Source organism: Mercurialis annua, linkage group LG1-X (genome assembly GCF_937616625.2).
Source record: "Mercurialis annua linkage group LG1-X, ddMerAnnu1.2, whole genome shotgun sequence".
NCBI classification, from domain to species: Eukaryota; Viridiplantae; Streptophyta; class Magnoliopsida; order Malpighiales; family Euphorbiaceae; genus Mercurialis; species Mercurialis annua.
In genome coordinates this window covers 51,863,630-51,881,074 of record NC_065570.1, presented here as the reverse complement: position 1 = coordinate 51,881,074, position 17,445 = coordinate 51,863,630, and the positions used below count along the sequence as shown (strand labels likewise).

The following is a 17,445-nucleotide window of genomic DNA, read 5'->3' as shown; positions in this document are numbered from 1 at the left end:
TTGTTGCCTTAAAAAATACAATTAAAAAACTAAATCAACAAAAAATTATATTTATTTTAAGTTTATTTTGGATATTGTATATTTTTGTAAATTAAATTTACTTTTAATTAATTTGAAGACTATAAACCCTTAGCAAAATCCTTTTGTTAGTTTATTCTCATTTTTTTTATTGTAAATCATTCTAAACTAAGTTTATGCTTAGTTTCTTTTAAACTACCAATTTCTAGTAAATTACATTGTCAAATCGAAAAATAATTTTTCATTTTACTTTCGGTATTATGAATCTTTAGCAATTTAGGTAGTTTACTTTCAGTATACTAAAAAGGCTAAATTAAATCTAAAGGTTGTTGCAATTTTAAATGGTTCTAAAACTTAATTTGAAACCGATTTAAAAAAACCGTTTTTAGAACAGTTTCAAAAAGTTTTAAAATGACGGAATATTTTTATAAATATTTAGAGTAAAAACATAAATTTTCAAAAAAAAAAAAACAAACCCAAAATCTTTCCACAAAACTTTTCAAAAACATAATATTTTTGACAAATACTCAAAATCCGGCTCATCAAAATCATACAAAATTTATTAATAACATTATAAAAACATAACATGAAACCAATTAGATCTTACCGATGAACTGTAGCTCAAATGGTATAAGCGTTAGGTAGCAATCTGTTAGGTCGTGTATTCGATTCCTCCCACAAACGCTCTCCCCTCCCCAATTATAAAAGAAAATAGATCTCTGAGCATAAAGACTGAAATTGGTAAATTAATTTGTTGGTATTTTGCGCAGTGGACACATCGATGTCGAATTAATTATCACAAATATATAAAAATGTAATAAAATGGAAATGAAGGAATATTCGGGTTTGATATGTATATAGTTTAGAGCAGACAAAAGGGATATTCACATGGAAGGAATATTAGGGACGCGTGTCACGAGGAGAATCTTTTTGGATTTCTGAATTTGTAAGAGAAATAGTAGAAGAAGAATGTAAAGAAAAATTGAATGGAATAAAAAAGGAGAAAGAAAAAGAAAAGAGAATCTGAATTAGGGGAAAAAAGGGAGGGGTTGGAGTATTGTAGAAGAAGAGTGATTTAGAAAGCGAATTATTGCCAAACGAATTCGATGCGCATCTTTTTTTCATGGCAGATAGATTAACATTTACTGCATGCATCTATATTTTGCCTCATTGCTATTACATACTTGAACAAAGATTAAGTGCATTAATAGAATATTACTTATCGTAAATTAATGAATTAAGGAATTCATTTTTCTATATGATTATGGACAATCTGGTGACTTAATGTTGGGATGTGTGTGTGATAGCTGGGATGTTTTAGTCATGTGGATAACAATAATTTGGATTTTTTTTATTAAAAATTGTCCACCCTTTTTTTTAGTAAGTGAAGGTTGATATTCAAGCCCTTGATGTGAATATGTTGAAAACATGGTTATAATGGACTTGAGTTTTCGTATAAAAAATTCACTCCAATACTTAAATAAGTAAGAAATACAAATAATAATAAATAAGTACTCCACAGTATCGTTGTTGATGATTTTTGACGAAAAATTAACATCCACAGTATTATGGAGTATTTAAAAGTAGTCTATTTAGTCGTTAAAGAGTTATCTTTTATACTAAAAGTTGAAGCATTCTTATTTGTTGCTCAATTAATAAGAGATTTTTGGCAAGGTAATATCCACAGTATCATTGTTGATGATTTTTGACGCCATTTATAAAGTGATAAACATTATTAGTGGGCATGAGGAAGGCAATTTGTATAGAATTTACCAATGAAATGCAGGAATTTCATGGATTACCTAAGTCAAGATATACAGACATGAATGAAATGAAAGAATGGACTACCTTTTGATTTTATATCAACCTTAAATATTGAATTATCCCAATATATTCTGACCCGGATCCGATTAGTGTTCATGAAGTTCTTGATATAAAATTTATAGAGAGAATCTTGTTACCTTCCCACCCACTTCAATAAAGTTAGTAGCAGAAGGAGAATGTTGTTTTAGAGAGAATGGAATTCAATTAAAATAAATTTGGCTTTAAGGTGATTAATTTAGAGACGTAGAATTGGAACTAAGATATTCCTTACTTAGAGGCAAATAATATTATATTCTAGATTGGTGAATTTGTACATTCTGGATTAGATATTCCTGTCCTTTCCTTTTTCTTCTCTCTCTCAATGCACTCAAATTAAGAACAATTATGCAACTTTTGAAACCAAAAAGAAAGTTGCATGTTGCAATTTTGATACTGAATGCCATTTGAATATGTCCCCTCTCTCCTATGCTAAAACAAGATAGCTAATTGCATTTTAGATATGCTATTTTAGATATGTTTGATTTTTTTAGAATTATTTAATATTTTTTAGAGATAAACTTGAATCTCATATTATGAGATAGATCTTCTCTACTACAAATGAAAACAACCAATATGTAGAAGTGGAAGTGTGCATTCAATTTATTAAATAGAACCGAATTGAACTAAATGTTTATAAAACTGTACCAAAATAATATTTTTAAAAATTAAAGAAGCGTAAATTGAATTAGTTGATTAGTCGATTTTTTTAATTCAATTCGTTTATTTTGGTTTTGTTACATTATAATTTGATTGGATTTTTTTTTTATGTTGATGATAATTAAATTGAAAAATTAATTATTTTTTTAAATTGGACAAAATTTATGGGTTCGATTCAATTTTTTTAATTTGGTTTAAGTTTTTGCATCCCTTAAATGTATAGAAATAATTGTAATGTTGTTGAGGTAGGATACATACTTTTGACCTCTAAATACACTTGAAGTGGAATAACCATTAGATTAATATTTAGCTATTAAATTATTATAAAAAATAATATATATTTAGCTATTAAATTTGATGTCGACTAATTTAAATTTAAATAGGATACAATTATCGTAAACAAAAATTTACTAAAATTCTATGACTGTTACATACTAATAAATTTAAATTTTATCCCAAACCAAACGTGAATGTTAGTTCACTACAAAATTAGAGAGCTAAGGGGACGAGCGATTGGGACGACTAAAAAATAATGGTCCCCAAAAATATTTCACTCAAACTTGGAGGGACAAATAATTTTATCGTCCCCAATTCTTGTAAAATTCAACAATAGGGGACGTAATTTTTATCCAAGAGATATCTTTTCTTTTTGTACTCTTCACTTGGTTCCCAATTTTTGCATTGATTCCGAAAAAACCCCCTAAAACTCAAATTAATTATTCTTTCTTTTAATAAATCAGAAAAGAAAAACTATAACTTTTAATCCCTTCCAAAAAATGTGAGGAGAGGTTGCGATACACATTTCTAGGGTTTTTTGATCAATTGAATGATCTTTCCAAACGAGACGTAAAAGTTGGAATTTCGAATTTTCAAATATTAATTTTAATTTTAATATATTAATTTTGTGTACTTTTAAATTTAAGTGCATATCATGTTAATTGGTTGAGTTTTATGTTTTATGGTGAACCAATTACATATACATCAAATATAATATTTTTTAATAATAATTATATTCTTTATTGATCATGAGTGGAGTTCGAATAATAATTATATTCTTTATTGATCATGAGTGGAGTTCGAACTCGAGTAATTCAGATGTGGTTTGGATTCTAATTTAAAAATCTAAATTTATTCAACTTCAAGTTTATATTTTCATAACACCAACGATTTTGAGTACAAAATTGGCATAATTTAAAATCGTCTCGGCTTGGTCCGTGTACATAGTAGTTGTTTCTCTTTTTGATATCTACTGGAGAGATAATTTACTCCGTATAAAACTCTTAAACTATTTAATTACATAATCTCAAGAATATACATTTGTGCATAAAGTGATTGATTTTAACAGAATTCAAGTTGAGACAACCCTTAAGATGGAACAATTATTATATTCAAAGCTATACCTCAAAGAAAAATAATTCTATTCATACTATCTTTTCGGCCTTTGTCATATATAATCGCAATCATTTTGGATATGATATGGCGCGATACTAGGTGTATATGTGTATAAAGTTAATTTTATGTAGCTATATAACATCACGTCGTGTTAGTTTCAAATTGATCGATGGTATATTAACAAAGATTGAAAGATGATGGCAAATATGCACGATTTTGAAAATACGGTTAGTAAAATAGCCAAAGTTACCAATGAGCTATAACTCAAATGTTATAAGCGCTAAGCAACAAACTGCTAGGTCGTGGGTTCGATTCCTCCCACAACTCCACCCTCCCTAAATTATCAAAAAAAAAAATAGCCAAAGTTGTGGATGGATATGAACATTGCTTTTTTCAAGTTGGATAGATAATTTTCTAAAATTGTATGAGTTTTTCTCTCTAATTTATTACAAAAACTAAATAAGGTACTAAGATAGATTTTATGTTGATCCATTAGAACCTTCAACTTTTTATTTGACATTTAGACATAATTGAAATAAATCATAAAGTATTGAACCAAAATAGCAAAAAATAATAATTAGATTGTATCGATAAATTTTGCTCTGATTTTGAATTTATTCATTTATTTTCACTAACCAACCCGAGAAGACATTAATTAGGTGAATAATATGTAAAATTTAATAATTATTTATAAATAGGCTTAATGCCTTAAAAAACCCCGACCTTTCATTCCCTTTTCAATCCTACCCTGACGTTGAAAAATTGTCAATTTTACCCCAGTTTGTATTTTTTCATTTCAATTGTACCCTGAAGCATAAAAATGACCTTTATTTATTTACAAAAGTTCAATAATTTTTTTTAAAATGGTCAATTTAATATAAAAATCTAATCTAATGCAAAAAATGTCAATTTAGAAAAAAATTGCCAAATAAAAAAAGGTCAATTTTATGCTTTAGGGTACAATTGAAATTGAAAAAAATACAAAATAGGGTAAAATTGACAGATTTGCAACGTCAGGGTAGGATTGAAAAGGGGATGAAAGGTCAGGATTTTTTAAGACATTAAGCCTTATAAATATATATATATGAAACTCTAGGAAATGAATAAATTTGAAAGCTACGAAGTAACAAGAATCTAAAACAAAACCTAATTATATGAATGATGAGACTTTTAGTAGGAAAAGTTTGTAAAATTACACCAAGGATTAAATTTAAAAGTAATATAAGAATCATAAGAAAAGAAAAAGAAAAGAAAAGGAGAATAAGAGGAAGGGGGAAACAGAATCATGTTTTAAAATGATGAATTTGAATACAAAAAAGAGACTCTTATACTACACCAAAGGTTTGAAGAATGAGGAGGCTCTAACCACATGACCATTTTTGGTGTCAGACTGAGAGAGAAAAAGAGAGAACAAATTTCTCAGATTTTTTAGCTTTTTTTTGCCTTTGTTCTTTGCAAGAAGTTACCATCCTTCTTTATTATTTACCTTTTTCTTTTCTCACTTTATTCCTTCTTAAAACAATCCTCCTTGTGTTCACAACTCTACAATTTCTTCTTTTCTTTCTCTATTTCACTTCGGACACACACCATCTTTTTCTGTTCCCTGTTCTTGTTTTTCTTTTTTGTTTTGTTTTGCATCAACCTTCAGGACAAGACTGTATTTTTTGAGTAGAGACATTGCGGCCTTTTTCATTTTATTTTCTTGTTTGATCGTTTTGTTTTTCTCGAGTTTCTTGCTTCTAATGGCGTCTCCTTCTGAATTAACCCTAGATTGTAAACCTCGTACCTATTCTATGCTGTTGAAATCTTTTGGAGATCAAAATGATCAAACTCAAAAGCTTGAAGAGTTTCTCTCTCGTCTTGAAGATGAAAAACTCAAGATCGATGCTTTTAAACGCGAGCTTCCTCTTTGCATGCAGCTTCTCTCCAATGGTATTTATATTCGATCTTGTTTTCTTGCATTTTGATGGGTTATATAGTTTTCTTCAAAAATAATAATATTTGATATTTTTCGCTTCTCAGCTGTGGAAACCTCAAGACAGCAGCTCCAAGTTTACAGAGAAAATCAAGGGCAAATTAGGCCAATTCTTGAAGAATTTATTCCACTCAAGAACTGTAATTCTTCTGAAACCCTAGAAAAATCATCGACCGTGTCTGATAAGGCAAACTGGATGACAACAGCACAGCTATGGAGTCAAGAAAACAATGAAACAAAGCCTCAAACAATTACCACTCCATTTACTTCTCCAAAAGAAACCAGTATAGGAATTAACGTGAGTCACAAGTTAGGCTTAGACACAAAACAAAGAAATGGAGGAGCTTTTCTTCCATTTTCCAAAGAAAGAAACTACTCATCATGTCCAAGCCCGACCCTAGCCCTAACTTCTTCTGATCATAAAGATTTAATGGAAGATAATAAAATATGTTCAGAAACTGAAAATGGGTTTTCTTGTTCAAAAAGAGAGAATAATGGAATGATTGAGCAAGCAAAAGGAAATGGTGATGGCCAAGCTAATACTTCACCTACTAATAACAGTCAAGCTCATAGAAAAGCAAGGAGATGTTGGTCTCCTGATTTGCATAGAAGATTTGTCAATGCTCTTCAAATGCTTGGAGGTTCTCAAGGTACTAATTTTAAATTATGCAATATAATTTATTGAATTGATCCGAAATTTCTTATCTAAACAGAGTTCATACTTTATTTAGTAGATCTAAATCTAATTTATTGAATTGATCCGAAATTTCTTATCTAAACAGAGTTCATACTTTATTTAGTAGATCTAAATCTAATTGATTTGGATCTCTGAAAAAGTATCGACCCGATATGTACAAGAATTTTTCGAATTTGATTACACTAATTAGGGGTTAAAAAATATTTGTGGGTACTAAATTATAGACTTTTTATATTTTAGTTATCATCGTTTCATTTTCTAGGTTTTAATATATTTATTTTTATTTTTTCAACAACGAAAGATTATTCCGTGAATTCGAACAAATTATCGCTTATGTTGCCGATGAAAAATTATGTCACACCCAAATTTTTTAATGCCAAAAATAACGATTTGAAGAAATGAAAGTTTGAATTATTAAAATGTAACAAATGGAACAATGATAACAGAATTATAAAAAGTCTATAACACAGAACTCTAACCCCACTAAATTTTTGTCATAATGTCATAATTATTGAAGATACTTAGTTTTCTATTAGTAGTGTTTGACTGATTTATGCTTTTGGGTGATGGAAACAGTGGCTACCCCAAAACAAATAAGGGAGCTGATGAAGGTTGACGGTTTGACCAATGATGAAGTTAAAAGCCATCTGCAGGTTCTACTCTTTTTCTCTCTCTAAAACTTTCTCTCTCTACGGTAAAAATAAGGTGCAGCTATAGCAGAACATGCATGAAAGTGGCTTTGTATGTACAATTTTCTTTTGACCTGACAAACACACAAAATCACCAGTACTATATATATACTGCACTGCACAATGCATATACTTTGAATATTTTTACATTATATTAAATGGGTTTTTGTATCAATAAATGTGTAATGATTATATTTTTATTGGTATGTTTTTGGCACAGAAATATAGGCTTCATACAAGAAGACCTAGTCCAAGTCCACAACAACCTGGAGCTCCACCACCACAGCTCGTTGTTCTAGGAAGTATTTGGGTCCCGCCTGAGTACGCCACCGGTGGAGCCCAAGCTCTCTACAGCCCCCATCACCACCACCACCACCAAGTTTCCCATGCACCACCACCACACTTTTGTGCTGCGCCACAAGACTTTTACACTGCACCATCACCCCCGCCGCCACCTCACCACCAGTTGCACCACCATGCGTTTAATCACCAGCTTCACATGTATAATAAGGCGACGTCACAGGCTCATAGCTCTCCGGAGTCTGACATGAGAGGCACCGGAGACCGGTCTGAGAGTATTGAAGATGGGAAGTCGGAGAGCAGCAGCTGGAAAGCTGAGAGCGGCGATAATGGTGCAGAGAGAAAAGGATTAGCTGCGTTAAGAGAAGATGGCGAGGAAAGCAATGGGAGTGAGATCACACTCAAGTTTTAGGGCAATTAGGGTTAGGGTTAGGTTTTAGGTTAATTAATTTGCATGTTTTTTTAACTTGTTATATTCTGTGCTATATATTAATTCTACTGTAATATTTTTCTGTCAAATAGATGGAGAGAGGGTAAAAAGGGCATAAAGAGAAAGTGAGTGTTTGTTTTGTTATGCAATGCTAAAAAAAAAAAATATCAAAACATTGGATTATTTTCTTTGGCGTCTTGTAATACTTTTACTTTTTAGTAAAAGATCTGTCCTTGAAGTTGAAGGCATACCTTATCTTTTATAATTTACTTTTTTAAAAATAAATTCAATCAATGGCTATTATATTCTTAAAACGTTCAAAAATAACTGTAAATATTAAATAAAAAATTCTTATATATTAGAATTGGTATATGATATATTAAATCAAAATATTTTACATTTATTTTTTACGCTGTGTAAAAATATAAAAATGAATATATGATTGAATTCACGTTGATTAATAATATTATAAGCTAAATTGTAAAAAGAATTGAGTTTAACTTATATAAATTTGGTCTATTGGTTGAAAGGTAGGAGACGATCCTTTACTCTTTACTCTTTTTTATATTCATATTTGCTTTTAATGATCCAAGTGTGATTATATTATGATTGTGAGCTTGAATCAATTTATATAAGCATAAAGGTGAATCCGGTTTTTGAATTTGTGATTCGGAATCAATTAATTCACTCTTCGCTATTTTGAACAATTAAAGATTTAATTTTCTATTTTTAGTCTATTAAAAAACTATTATTTAATATGAATAAATTCAGGAACACAAATAATCTAATTTTATTTTTAATTAATTTATAATAGAGAGTATTATTCTTAATTAATCTAAGAGAATTTTTTGTTGTTGATCAAATTAACTGAAAGGTTAGTTATTTAATTTGGAATCACAAATTTAGGGATATGGTTGATACTTTGCTCATTTAAGTAAAGGAATGTGATTAAAGATGGGTTTTAGAAAGAAGAGAAACCGAAAGTGGGTGGCTGATTTATTTCTTTCCTTTCCAAGACTAAGCTTTCTTAAATCACATTACCAGCCTTTTCTTTCTTTTTAGCTTCCTACTTGCCTTAATTTAAACAATCTCCTTAAATTAAAATTACACCATGTGTTTTTTTACCTTTGCTTAAAGCCAACATTCCCTTGGTGCCACCCTTTACAGGAATTTTTTTTTTTGGTAAGCCCATCCGGTTTCCAAGGCTTCGCCCTGACTAATCCGGATCCGACCCGTGTCGCGCACCTGGCATGGTGGGTGAGTCTTCCAGTGGAAATTTTCTGCATTCACAAGGACTCGAACCCGAGACCATGCTTAAGCGATACCAAGCCGCTTACCACTTGGACCAACTCCCATTGGTACCTTTTACAGGAATTTAATTCATTAAACATTGCCCTCATTCCTTAATTAACTTTCTCCTTTTTCATTAATCACTGACCAGAAACTTTCATAAGTAAACAACTTCATATAAGATTTAGTACCAACCAAACCGAAAAAATCCAATAAAACTGGAGAAAAACAACCGAACAGACTAGCTCATTTTGGTAAAATGTCTAGTATACATAGCCAAATCATGCATATATGGAAGAGCCTTGTGGATACTCGAAATAATCATAATCAAGCAGAGAAAAATTGAACCTAAACTCAAATAAATTGTATATTCACTTAGTTTTTTTACAGGTAGTTAAATGATCAGAATTTCAGAAGAAAAACAATTTGTGCATTCCAGCAGCATAATTACAAAGTGTGTATGTATGTTCATGCACAGTTAGTATGCTAAAGGTACGAGCCAAAATCACGCATTGCTGTTGATGGGGACTCCACAATTTATGCCAGCATCATCAGGTATGTAATTTTTTGTTAGTGCTGAATCTACAAGAGACTGCAAATAACAGGTTTGTGACTCAGTAATTCATGGGTTATACCACATTCATACATAATCAAACAAATGTGCCAATGAAGCTGCACAAAAACTAGCACTTGCCCCAAGGGACATCTAGATTATTGAGTCAAAAAACAATTTCATAGAAAGAAACCTTAAAATTGGTAGAAACTTAGAGATGCATTAATTTCATCGTGAAATGAAAGTATGTCAGTGCCACCAAACGTGTACGTATGGTCTTCTCAGCATCAAATGTGTATTGCCAGAGTATTCTGATCTGACTAATCACAGCATTGCACATCCATGTGCTCCTAAAGGCCATGAAATAGGCACCTCAAAATGCAAAATATGTTGCTACGTCTATAAATGCTGCAGGCAGTAGGGGAAAAGGGCGCCTTATCGAACTTCTAGATCACCCATGCAATGCATGATACACGTCTAAGAATATATATGTATCCCATGAGAATCTTTTGTACACAACGTGTAGAAACGTATAAGCATGCCATGAGAATCAGTTTGTATCACACTGTATCTCTTACTAAAGCATACCCAGAATGAGACTAAAGTAAGCTACCGGGTCATAAAAATAATTGGACAAAAAATCATCACACGTGAAGAGAGGGAAGAGGGTCACAACTCACAAAATATATGACCAAACTGATAAAAAAAGACAGGAAACAGTAGTGCAAGATATCAAACCCTACTTTAAGAATAAACTAAATAAAACTGGCAAGGCATGAAGTACCACAATGAGATACTGTGATGGCAGAATTGTCTATGATGCAAAGATGGCATGAGTTGCAGAGATTACCAAGATTTAGGCAGGAATTGTACATTTCAATCAGAAAACATACAATACAAACTTTCCGAACCCAACTATTTAGATCTGAAATATGTTAGCTTCCTGATTCAGAATAATAGACCGACCTGAAGTTCTTGTTCACAGCTCTTTAGTCTTGCAGAGTAGTCTTTCACTTGCAGAAAACATTTATGCATCTGCAAATCATCCCCAATTATCGATTAAGAACCAGAAGAAACAATTTGAAGTTTCCAAATCCCAACTTCTCACTATGGTTATTACCGTGATCAATTGCATCTTATGTTGCGAGGAGTGCTCTTGTGCCTTATCCAATGCATCCTCTAGTATCTGCATTCAACATCAAATTCTGAGTGAGAATGAAGAGAAGGCTTCATTTGTAAAATTCTATGCAGTTTGGAGAAGAAACAGGCACAAAAAGTACCAGAATACAAACTTAGTAAAGCTTGCTTTGTAATTAGAGAAATAAAAAAAAACCTGAGCTTTTTTTCGCAAATTTGAGACATATAGTTGTTTATCTTCTAACCTTTTCTCCAGCTGAAAAATCTGATTAGGCAAAAAAAATTAAGCTTATTGTTTTCCGTACACTTATTGTTAAGAAAAGAAAACAGAAAAAACGCAAACAGAGATTTATGAATATGATGGGCCCTAAGAAGTTCACACGGAGTTTGCAAGTGTGTTACATCCACTCTGGAGGGATATTTAAGTTACATGTATAGTATGGCAGATTTTCTTCATGTGAACGTGAGCGCCCATGTGACATCTAATAATTCTGCTGCATGAAATTAGAGTAATGCTTCCAAACTTGATTAAAGTGGAAAATATGAAATAATGGTAAAATTTATTTTATTTCAGACCTCCTTTTTAAGTTCATCACGCCTCTCAATTGATCTTTCCAGTTTTTCTTCCACCTGAGAACATGAAAAGACAATCAATAACTTAAAGTACCTCAAAATTAAAAACGCAGACATGTATGTATCCATTCAGTAAACCAATCAATGTTGACCGCACCTCATCATTGGAATCAGCACTTGAATCTGAAGATATTTCCCTGCTATGTTGATCATTATATCTGGAAATTTCAAAGAAACAAACATAAATAAACTTCATCCCCAAAGTCTAAACATGCAGAGCTTCCTTTAGCTTTGCCTATGAAGATGATTCGAATTTGTTCACACGATAAGAATAGCACTTCATGCTAAAGTCCAGTATGGTTCAACATTTGAGTAATTCAGAGTTCAACACGAATAAAGAAGGCGCACTAAACTAGCATAATAAACATGATCAAGGTTTGAAATATATATTACCATGAAAAATTCTTTCACAGTTCTGCTACAGTGCAAATACCATTTCCTCTATATTTCATAGCACATTAGCACCAGAGATTCAGATATTAGAAGCTATGCCAATCCTATAAGCTGCAATGATGTTGATGAACACAAAGGCATATATTCATGGAGCTAATTATCCAACATTTGCTCTCACTTTTTCTTAAAATAGCTTGAAAATCATAACATTAGCCAGAATTTGAATTGTTCTTGAACTTATAAGCAGACAATCACAATAATAGCAGATTAACTTTTCAAATTGCATCCTCTAAGTTGTGTGAGATTTGCTTCGAAAGAAGCACTATAAGCACTTTGGTAAATACAAGAAATCAAATCTCCCATATATCTCCTCCAGAACATAACTAAGTTTAAGCATTAATCAATGTTGTTCATACAAACAACATAAAAGTATTTCTGCGAGTTTTAAATGAGGAAAGCACAGAAAAACAAATATTTGATGAGAAATGGGGGTTCTTACTCATTCTGTCTCCTTGATTGATGGTCTACCTCCTTGTCAACTAGTTTGCTATCACCACTGATTCTCTCAGTCCCCCATTCTTGATCTGAATGTAAACTGCGTCCACTTTCCCAATTGCAATCGACATTCCTTCCCTTTCCAAATTCATCTTCTACCATTACTCTGTCATGGCTTTGATCTCTATCCCTTGGCCGATCATGAATAACTGGAAGCTCACGTCGCCTCTCCCCATCTTCATCATGATCCCAAGGCTGATTGCGCTCTCTAGACCTATCATCATACTGATCTCTATGCCTTCCCCTGTCACGATCAAAATCCCTTCCTCGATCTCTACCCCTATAATCCCAATCCATCTCATAATCCCTTTCACGATCCCGACTTCTACTCCTACTCCTATGATCCAAATGTAAACCCCTATCAGTGCTACGCCAAGATCGTTCTCGACTGAAATTGGGCCTTCCCTCTCTATTTGTAACTCCATTAACCCTAATGACTCGTCCCTCAATAGTCTAACATGAGCAACAAAAGATTCAAAATGATAACATATCTAACACTTCAAAATTAAGACAGTAATGAAAATAAAAAAATGAGAAAGCAGAAAATATACCTTGCCATTCATGTCAGTGATGGCATCAATTGCAGATCTTGGATTTCTAAAAGTAACAAAGCAATAACACTTTCCACTTTTTCCCTGATCATTTATAATCTGTACACACCCAAAAAAGAGCAATTCAATTAACAATTCAAAACGTTAAGATAAAAGTTAAAGAAAAGTTTAGTTTTGAATAATTACGTTGATGTTGATAAAAAAATAATAATAATAATTACCTTGACGGAGACGATGGCGCCGTAAGGACCGAATACCCTGCGAATGGTGTTTTCAGTGGCGGAGTAAGGGAGGCTGCCTACGTAAATTGAGTTACCCTCGTCTACCGACATTTTCCTTTCTCTTTTTATTTAATTGATTACAAATAATTCGCCGGCAATTGTCACCGGAGCAGGAGAGTTTGTCGTTTTTATTCTCTGAGCTGTCGCGCCTATTTGAGCTCCTGCTTTCCTTGTCTCACGTGCGAATATAGCGACCACGTGCACAATCTCTGTTGGATTTTCTGTCTAGAACCGTGTCCATAATTCTGAAGATTGAAGAGTCCAAATAAGTAGTAAATTGTTTCCACAATTTGTAAAACTATATATTAAAAAAATAAAATAGAAATTAAAAAAAAATTAAAGAAAAAAAGTAGTAACAAAAAATGAAAATAAGTAGTTCTATAAAATAAGAACAATTTAGTTAAACAAAATTATTTTTTAAATTCTTTGAAATTCATTTACAAATTCCACATATTTTAATTGGATTTACAATACTTCAAATTATAAATCCAATTTTAGAATTTCAATATCAAAAATTGTTTTACTACATTTATTTATTGACAACACAAAAATTTGAAATTACAAATAAATTTCACATAATTTTAAAGAGTTCATTCAATTTAAAGGGGCCTAAGCAATTAGTTTAGGGACGATGACAAAAGTACCTAAAATTTTGAAAATATTTACAAAAGTACATGTAAACTTTTTTTATTTACAAAAATACGACTGATTTAAAATTAATTACAAAAGTATCAAAAAATAAAAATTAATTACAAAAGTACGATTTGTATAATGTCGGTATAATTTTGGAATATTAAAACTATAAATTAGATAATTTAAAAACAATATTTGGTTTATTATTGGTATAATTTCAGTATATCTTTGGTATATTGATTATAAATTTTTATATATATTTTCTAGTTGATAACATGTATTTTTTTTATGTGTATTTTTCACTATAGTTGGTAATGAACTAGAGAATGTGTATACTCTTGGTATACTGATGGTATAATTTTGGTATATTATTAATTTAATTTTCAGTATACGATTTGATGTAATTTTGGTAAATTTTTATTTAATATTAATAAAATCTCAGTATGTATAATGTTGGTATAATTTTGGTACAATGTTGATATAATGTTAGTTTATTAGTATACTAACATTATACCCACAGTATACACCGTATGTTTGATATTATTTTTTATTTTTTTGTACTTTTGTAAATATTATTAATATTTTTGTAAATGAAAAAAATCAACATATACTTTTGTAATTATTTTCATTTTTTTTGGTAAATGGTGTAATTTCCTCATTAGTTTATGTGGTGTTCTTATGTGAAAAAACTGGGTTAAAAAGTAATTTTATATTGCCACATAAGTAAAATTTCGTATAAAATGGCTGAATAATCTTCCACTGTAATGAAAATAAAAACGTCAAATGACTAAAAACGGCCAAATCTAAATGAAAGTTTCAAAAATCTGAAATTTTCAATTTTATCCATTTGTACTGAAACGCGTGATTTCGTTTCAATTATGTCCAATTATGCAATTTTGCTTATGTGGCTTTGATGTGTGACATGCCACATCAGCGTCACGTAGGCGCCACATGAGTAAAATCATGTAATTGGACATTATTGAAATGAAATCACGTGTTTCAGGATAAATTGGATTAAATTTAAAATTTTAAACTTTTGTGAAATTTTCTTTAAAGGTTTGGTCTTTTTTTTTTCATTTGGCCAAATAAAAATTAGAAAAAATGTAAATGAAATGTTGGTTACAAAGTAGAGGTGAGCACGGTTCCGGGAAATCCGGGAATTGACAAATCTCCAAAACCAAATTAAAAGTCGGGGATATCAAAAATTGGATCTCCGGATCCGTACCATTAATCGATTCGATTCGGTTCGGAGATTTTATTTTTTAGTACGGTTCGATACGGGGAAATAAAATGGTCAACAGATATTTTTATTTTTTGGTTCGGTTTCCGGTACGGTTATTTATAAAAGACCCAGAACCGTACCAATAACATTTTTGGTACGGTTCGGTTCGGGAAAAATCAATGGTCAACGGATATTTTTTGATCCTGGATATTTTCGGTCCGGTTTTGGAGATAACCAGGATCTGTGCACACCCCTAACAAAGGCACAAAATGCCTAAAATACCCGCAAAATATTTTAACCATCTAAAATTCCTGAAATTTTACTTAGGTGATTTTGGTTAATTGCATGTATTACAGGAAAAAAGACTTTAGAGTGACAATTAAGTTTGAAGCAGTTGCTAGTATGATTCAATTGCGTGATTTTCTTTCTGGAAAACCAGTCAATACAGCTCAAGAAGCAATTACTGTTATTGACATTGTTCTCAGAGAATTTTGCAGCTCAAAGGTTAATAATTCAGATTTTTGTTTCTTTAATTATTTGAACTAATTGTTGTTATATTTGCATATGTGCTTAGATATGTCTCAATTGGATTGGAAGGACATTTTATTCCCCTGATATCAGGAAACCGCAGCGGCTCAAAGAAGGATTAGAATCATGGAGAGGGTTCTACCAAAGTATAAGACCAACTCAGATGGTATTATCATTAAATATTGGTAATTAAGGGAATTTGCTTTGTAGTATTCTACATAATTGAGGATTTATAGTTCTGATATTCTAATGTTTGTTCTGTGTTTATGTTTTCTGTTGTTTAGACATGTCTGCAACTGCATTCATTAAGCCACTCCTTGTTATTGATTTTGTTGCTCAATTGTTGGGCAAACATGTGTATACAAGGCCATTGTCGGATTCGGATACAGATCGTGTTAAGTTATGCCATTGTTTTCCTTTTTAATAAGGATCACTAGATATGCACTGTGTTGCATGAAAAACTTCCCATCTAGTTTTTTTATTCGTTTCTAGAAACACTTCAGAAACTCTATATTTTTAACATATTGTTCTAAAAAATGTGGCTTTTTCATTTTTTCGTGGCGACTCAAACCCAGGACCTCTCGGTCTTAGGTAGGGCACTTTACCGCTTGAGCTAGCCCATCTTTATGATTTGTAACTGTAAATGCTAAGAATTTAAATTTCAAAATGGTGAGACATGTAGTTCATTTTAAATTGATGTTGCAGGTACAGAAATACCTTAGAGGTGTCAAAGTTGAAGTAACCCATAGAGGAAATGTCCGAAGAAAGTATCGAAATTCAGGGTTGACAACACAGCCGACAAGAGAGCTGATGTACAATTTTCTTCTTCTATCTGTTATACATATTGTCACATTAGAAGCTGTAAAATATTCTTTTCTTGGCCTTTGATAGATTCCCACTCGATGAGTTTATGAACATTGATAACGAGTCCCGAGATACGTAGGCGGTAAAATAGCCTCTATCATACCGGATTACACCAGATCAGGCAAATAAGGGAACCCGGTGTCTAATGATTAACGCAACCGACTTACTAAAGAGGAAAGTTGAAAGGTAACCAGATCTTGATTCACATATCCCGGAGTAGAACATCATCAAATAATAGAACTGATTTCCTACCGAGCATACCCGCAAACCGAATTAAACATCCACGATAACAAACTCTGACAGTTTTCCCTGACACTTAAGAAGATTCTATGCGACGCATATCTCACTCGACAAACGAGACGTACCAAAAAGAAACCACGTCAGGTAACCGATTTTGTGGGGACCAAAAGAAGAGCAGGGATCCACTATGGAACACACGTGCCAGGTAAACCTATATAAACCACCTTATCAAAAACCCTAAAGGTACTCTTTTTTCTCACTCTACACTCTTTTCTCTTCTTTTCTCTTCTTCTTTCTTCTTCTCCAAGCAAATACTGACTTGATCGTCGGAGCGAATTACCGGTGACCTCCACCGGTTCTTCGTCTGACTTTCTGTGTTCTTGTTCTTTCAGGTTCATCTGACCGGTCCAGGCGTTGATGATTTATCACTTGGCGCCGTCTGTGGGAAACGTTTAAATATCCCATTTTCTCTTCTTTTATCTGAGTTTGTGACATTGTTGCGCGATTCTGATTGAAAAACAATGGCTAATGACCCTAGCATTGA

General features: G+C 31.9%; 3 protein-coding genes across 3 annotated transcripts; 2 read left to right on the top strand and 1 right to left on the bottom strand.

Moving 5' to 3' along the window:
• The first annotated feature begins 5,247 nt into the window (after positions 1-5,247).
• LOC126666300 (myb family transcription factor EFM) lies at positions 5,248-8,269 on the top strand. Its single transcript, XM_050359315.2, has 4 exons — positions 5,248-5,862; positions 5,953-6,555; positions 7,179-7,255; positions 7,512-8,269. The coding sequence occupies exons 1-4, from the start codon at positions 5,673-5,675 to the stop codon at positions 8,001-8,003; spliced, it is 1,362 nt and encodes a 453-aa protein (XP_050215272.1). The 5' UTR covers positions 5,248-5,672; the 3' UTR covers positions 8,004-8,269.
• Positions 8,270-9,653: 1,384 nt separating this feature from the next.
• Positions 9,654-13,623, bottom strand: LOC126664649 (zinc finger CCCH domain-containing protein 25). The gene is made up of 9 exons (XM_050357151.1): positions 13,355-13,623; positions 13,134-13,232; positions 12,527-13,035; positions 11,732-11,792; positions 11,578-11,631; positions 11,198-11,266; positions 10,985-11,050; positions 10,831-10,899; positions 9,654-9,903 (listed from the first exon to the last, which is right to left on the bottom strand). Exons 1-9 carry the CDS (start codon positions 13,463-13,465, stop codon positions 9,817-9,819), a joined length of 1,125 nt encoding a protein of 374 aa, XP_050213108.1. The 5' UTR covers positions 13,466-13,623; the 3' UTR covers positions 9,654-9,816.
• A 1,920-nt stretch (positions 13,624-15,543) lies between these two features.
• On the top strand, positions 15,544-16,593 carry LOC126658995 (protein argonaute PNH1-like). Its single transcript, XM_050352704.2, has 3 exons — positions 15,544-15,773; positions 15,844-15,982; positions 16,503-16,593. Exons 1-3 carry the CDS (start codon positions 15,615-15,617, stop codon positions 16,517-16,519), a joined length of 315 nt encoding a protein of 104 aa, XP_050208661.1. The 5' UTR covers positions 15,544-15,614; the 3' UTR covers positions 16,520-16,593.
• Positions 16,594-17,445: the final 852 nt, after the last annotated feature.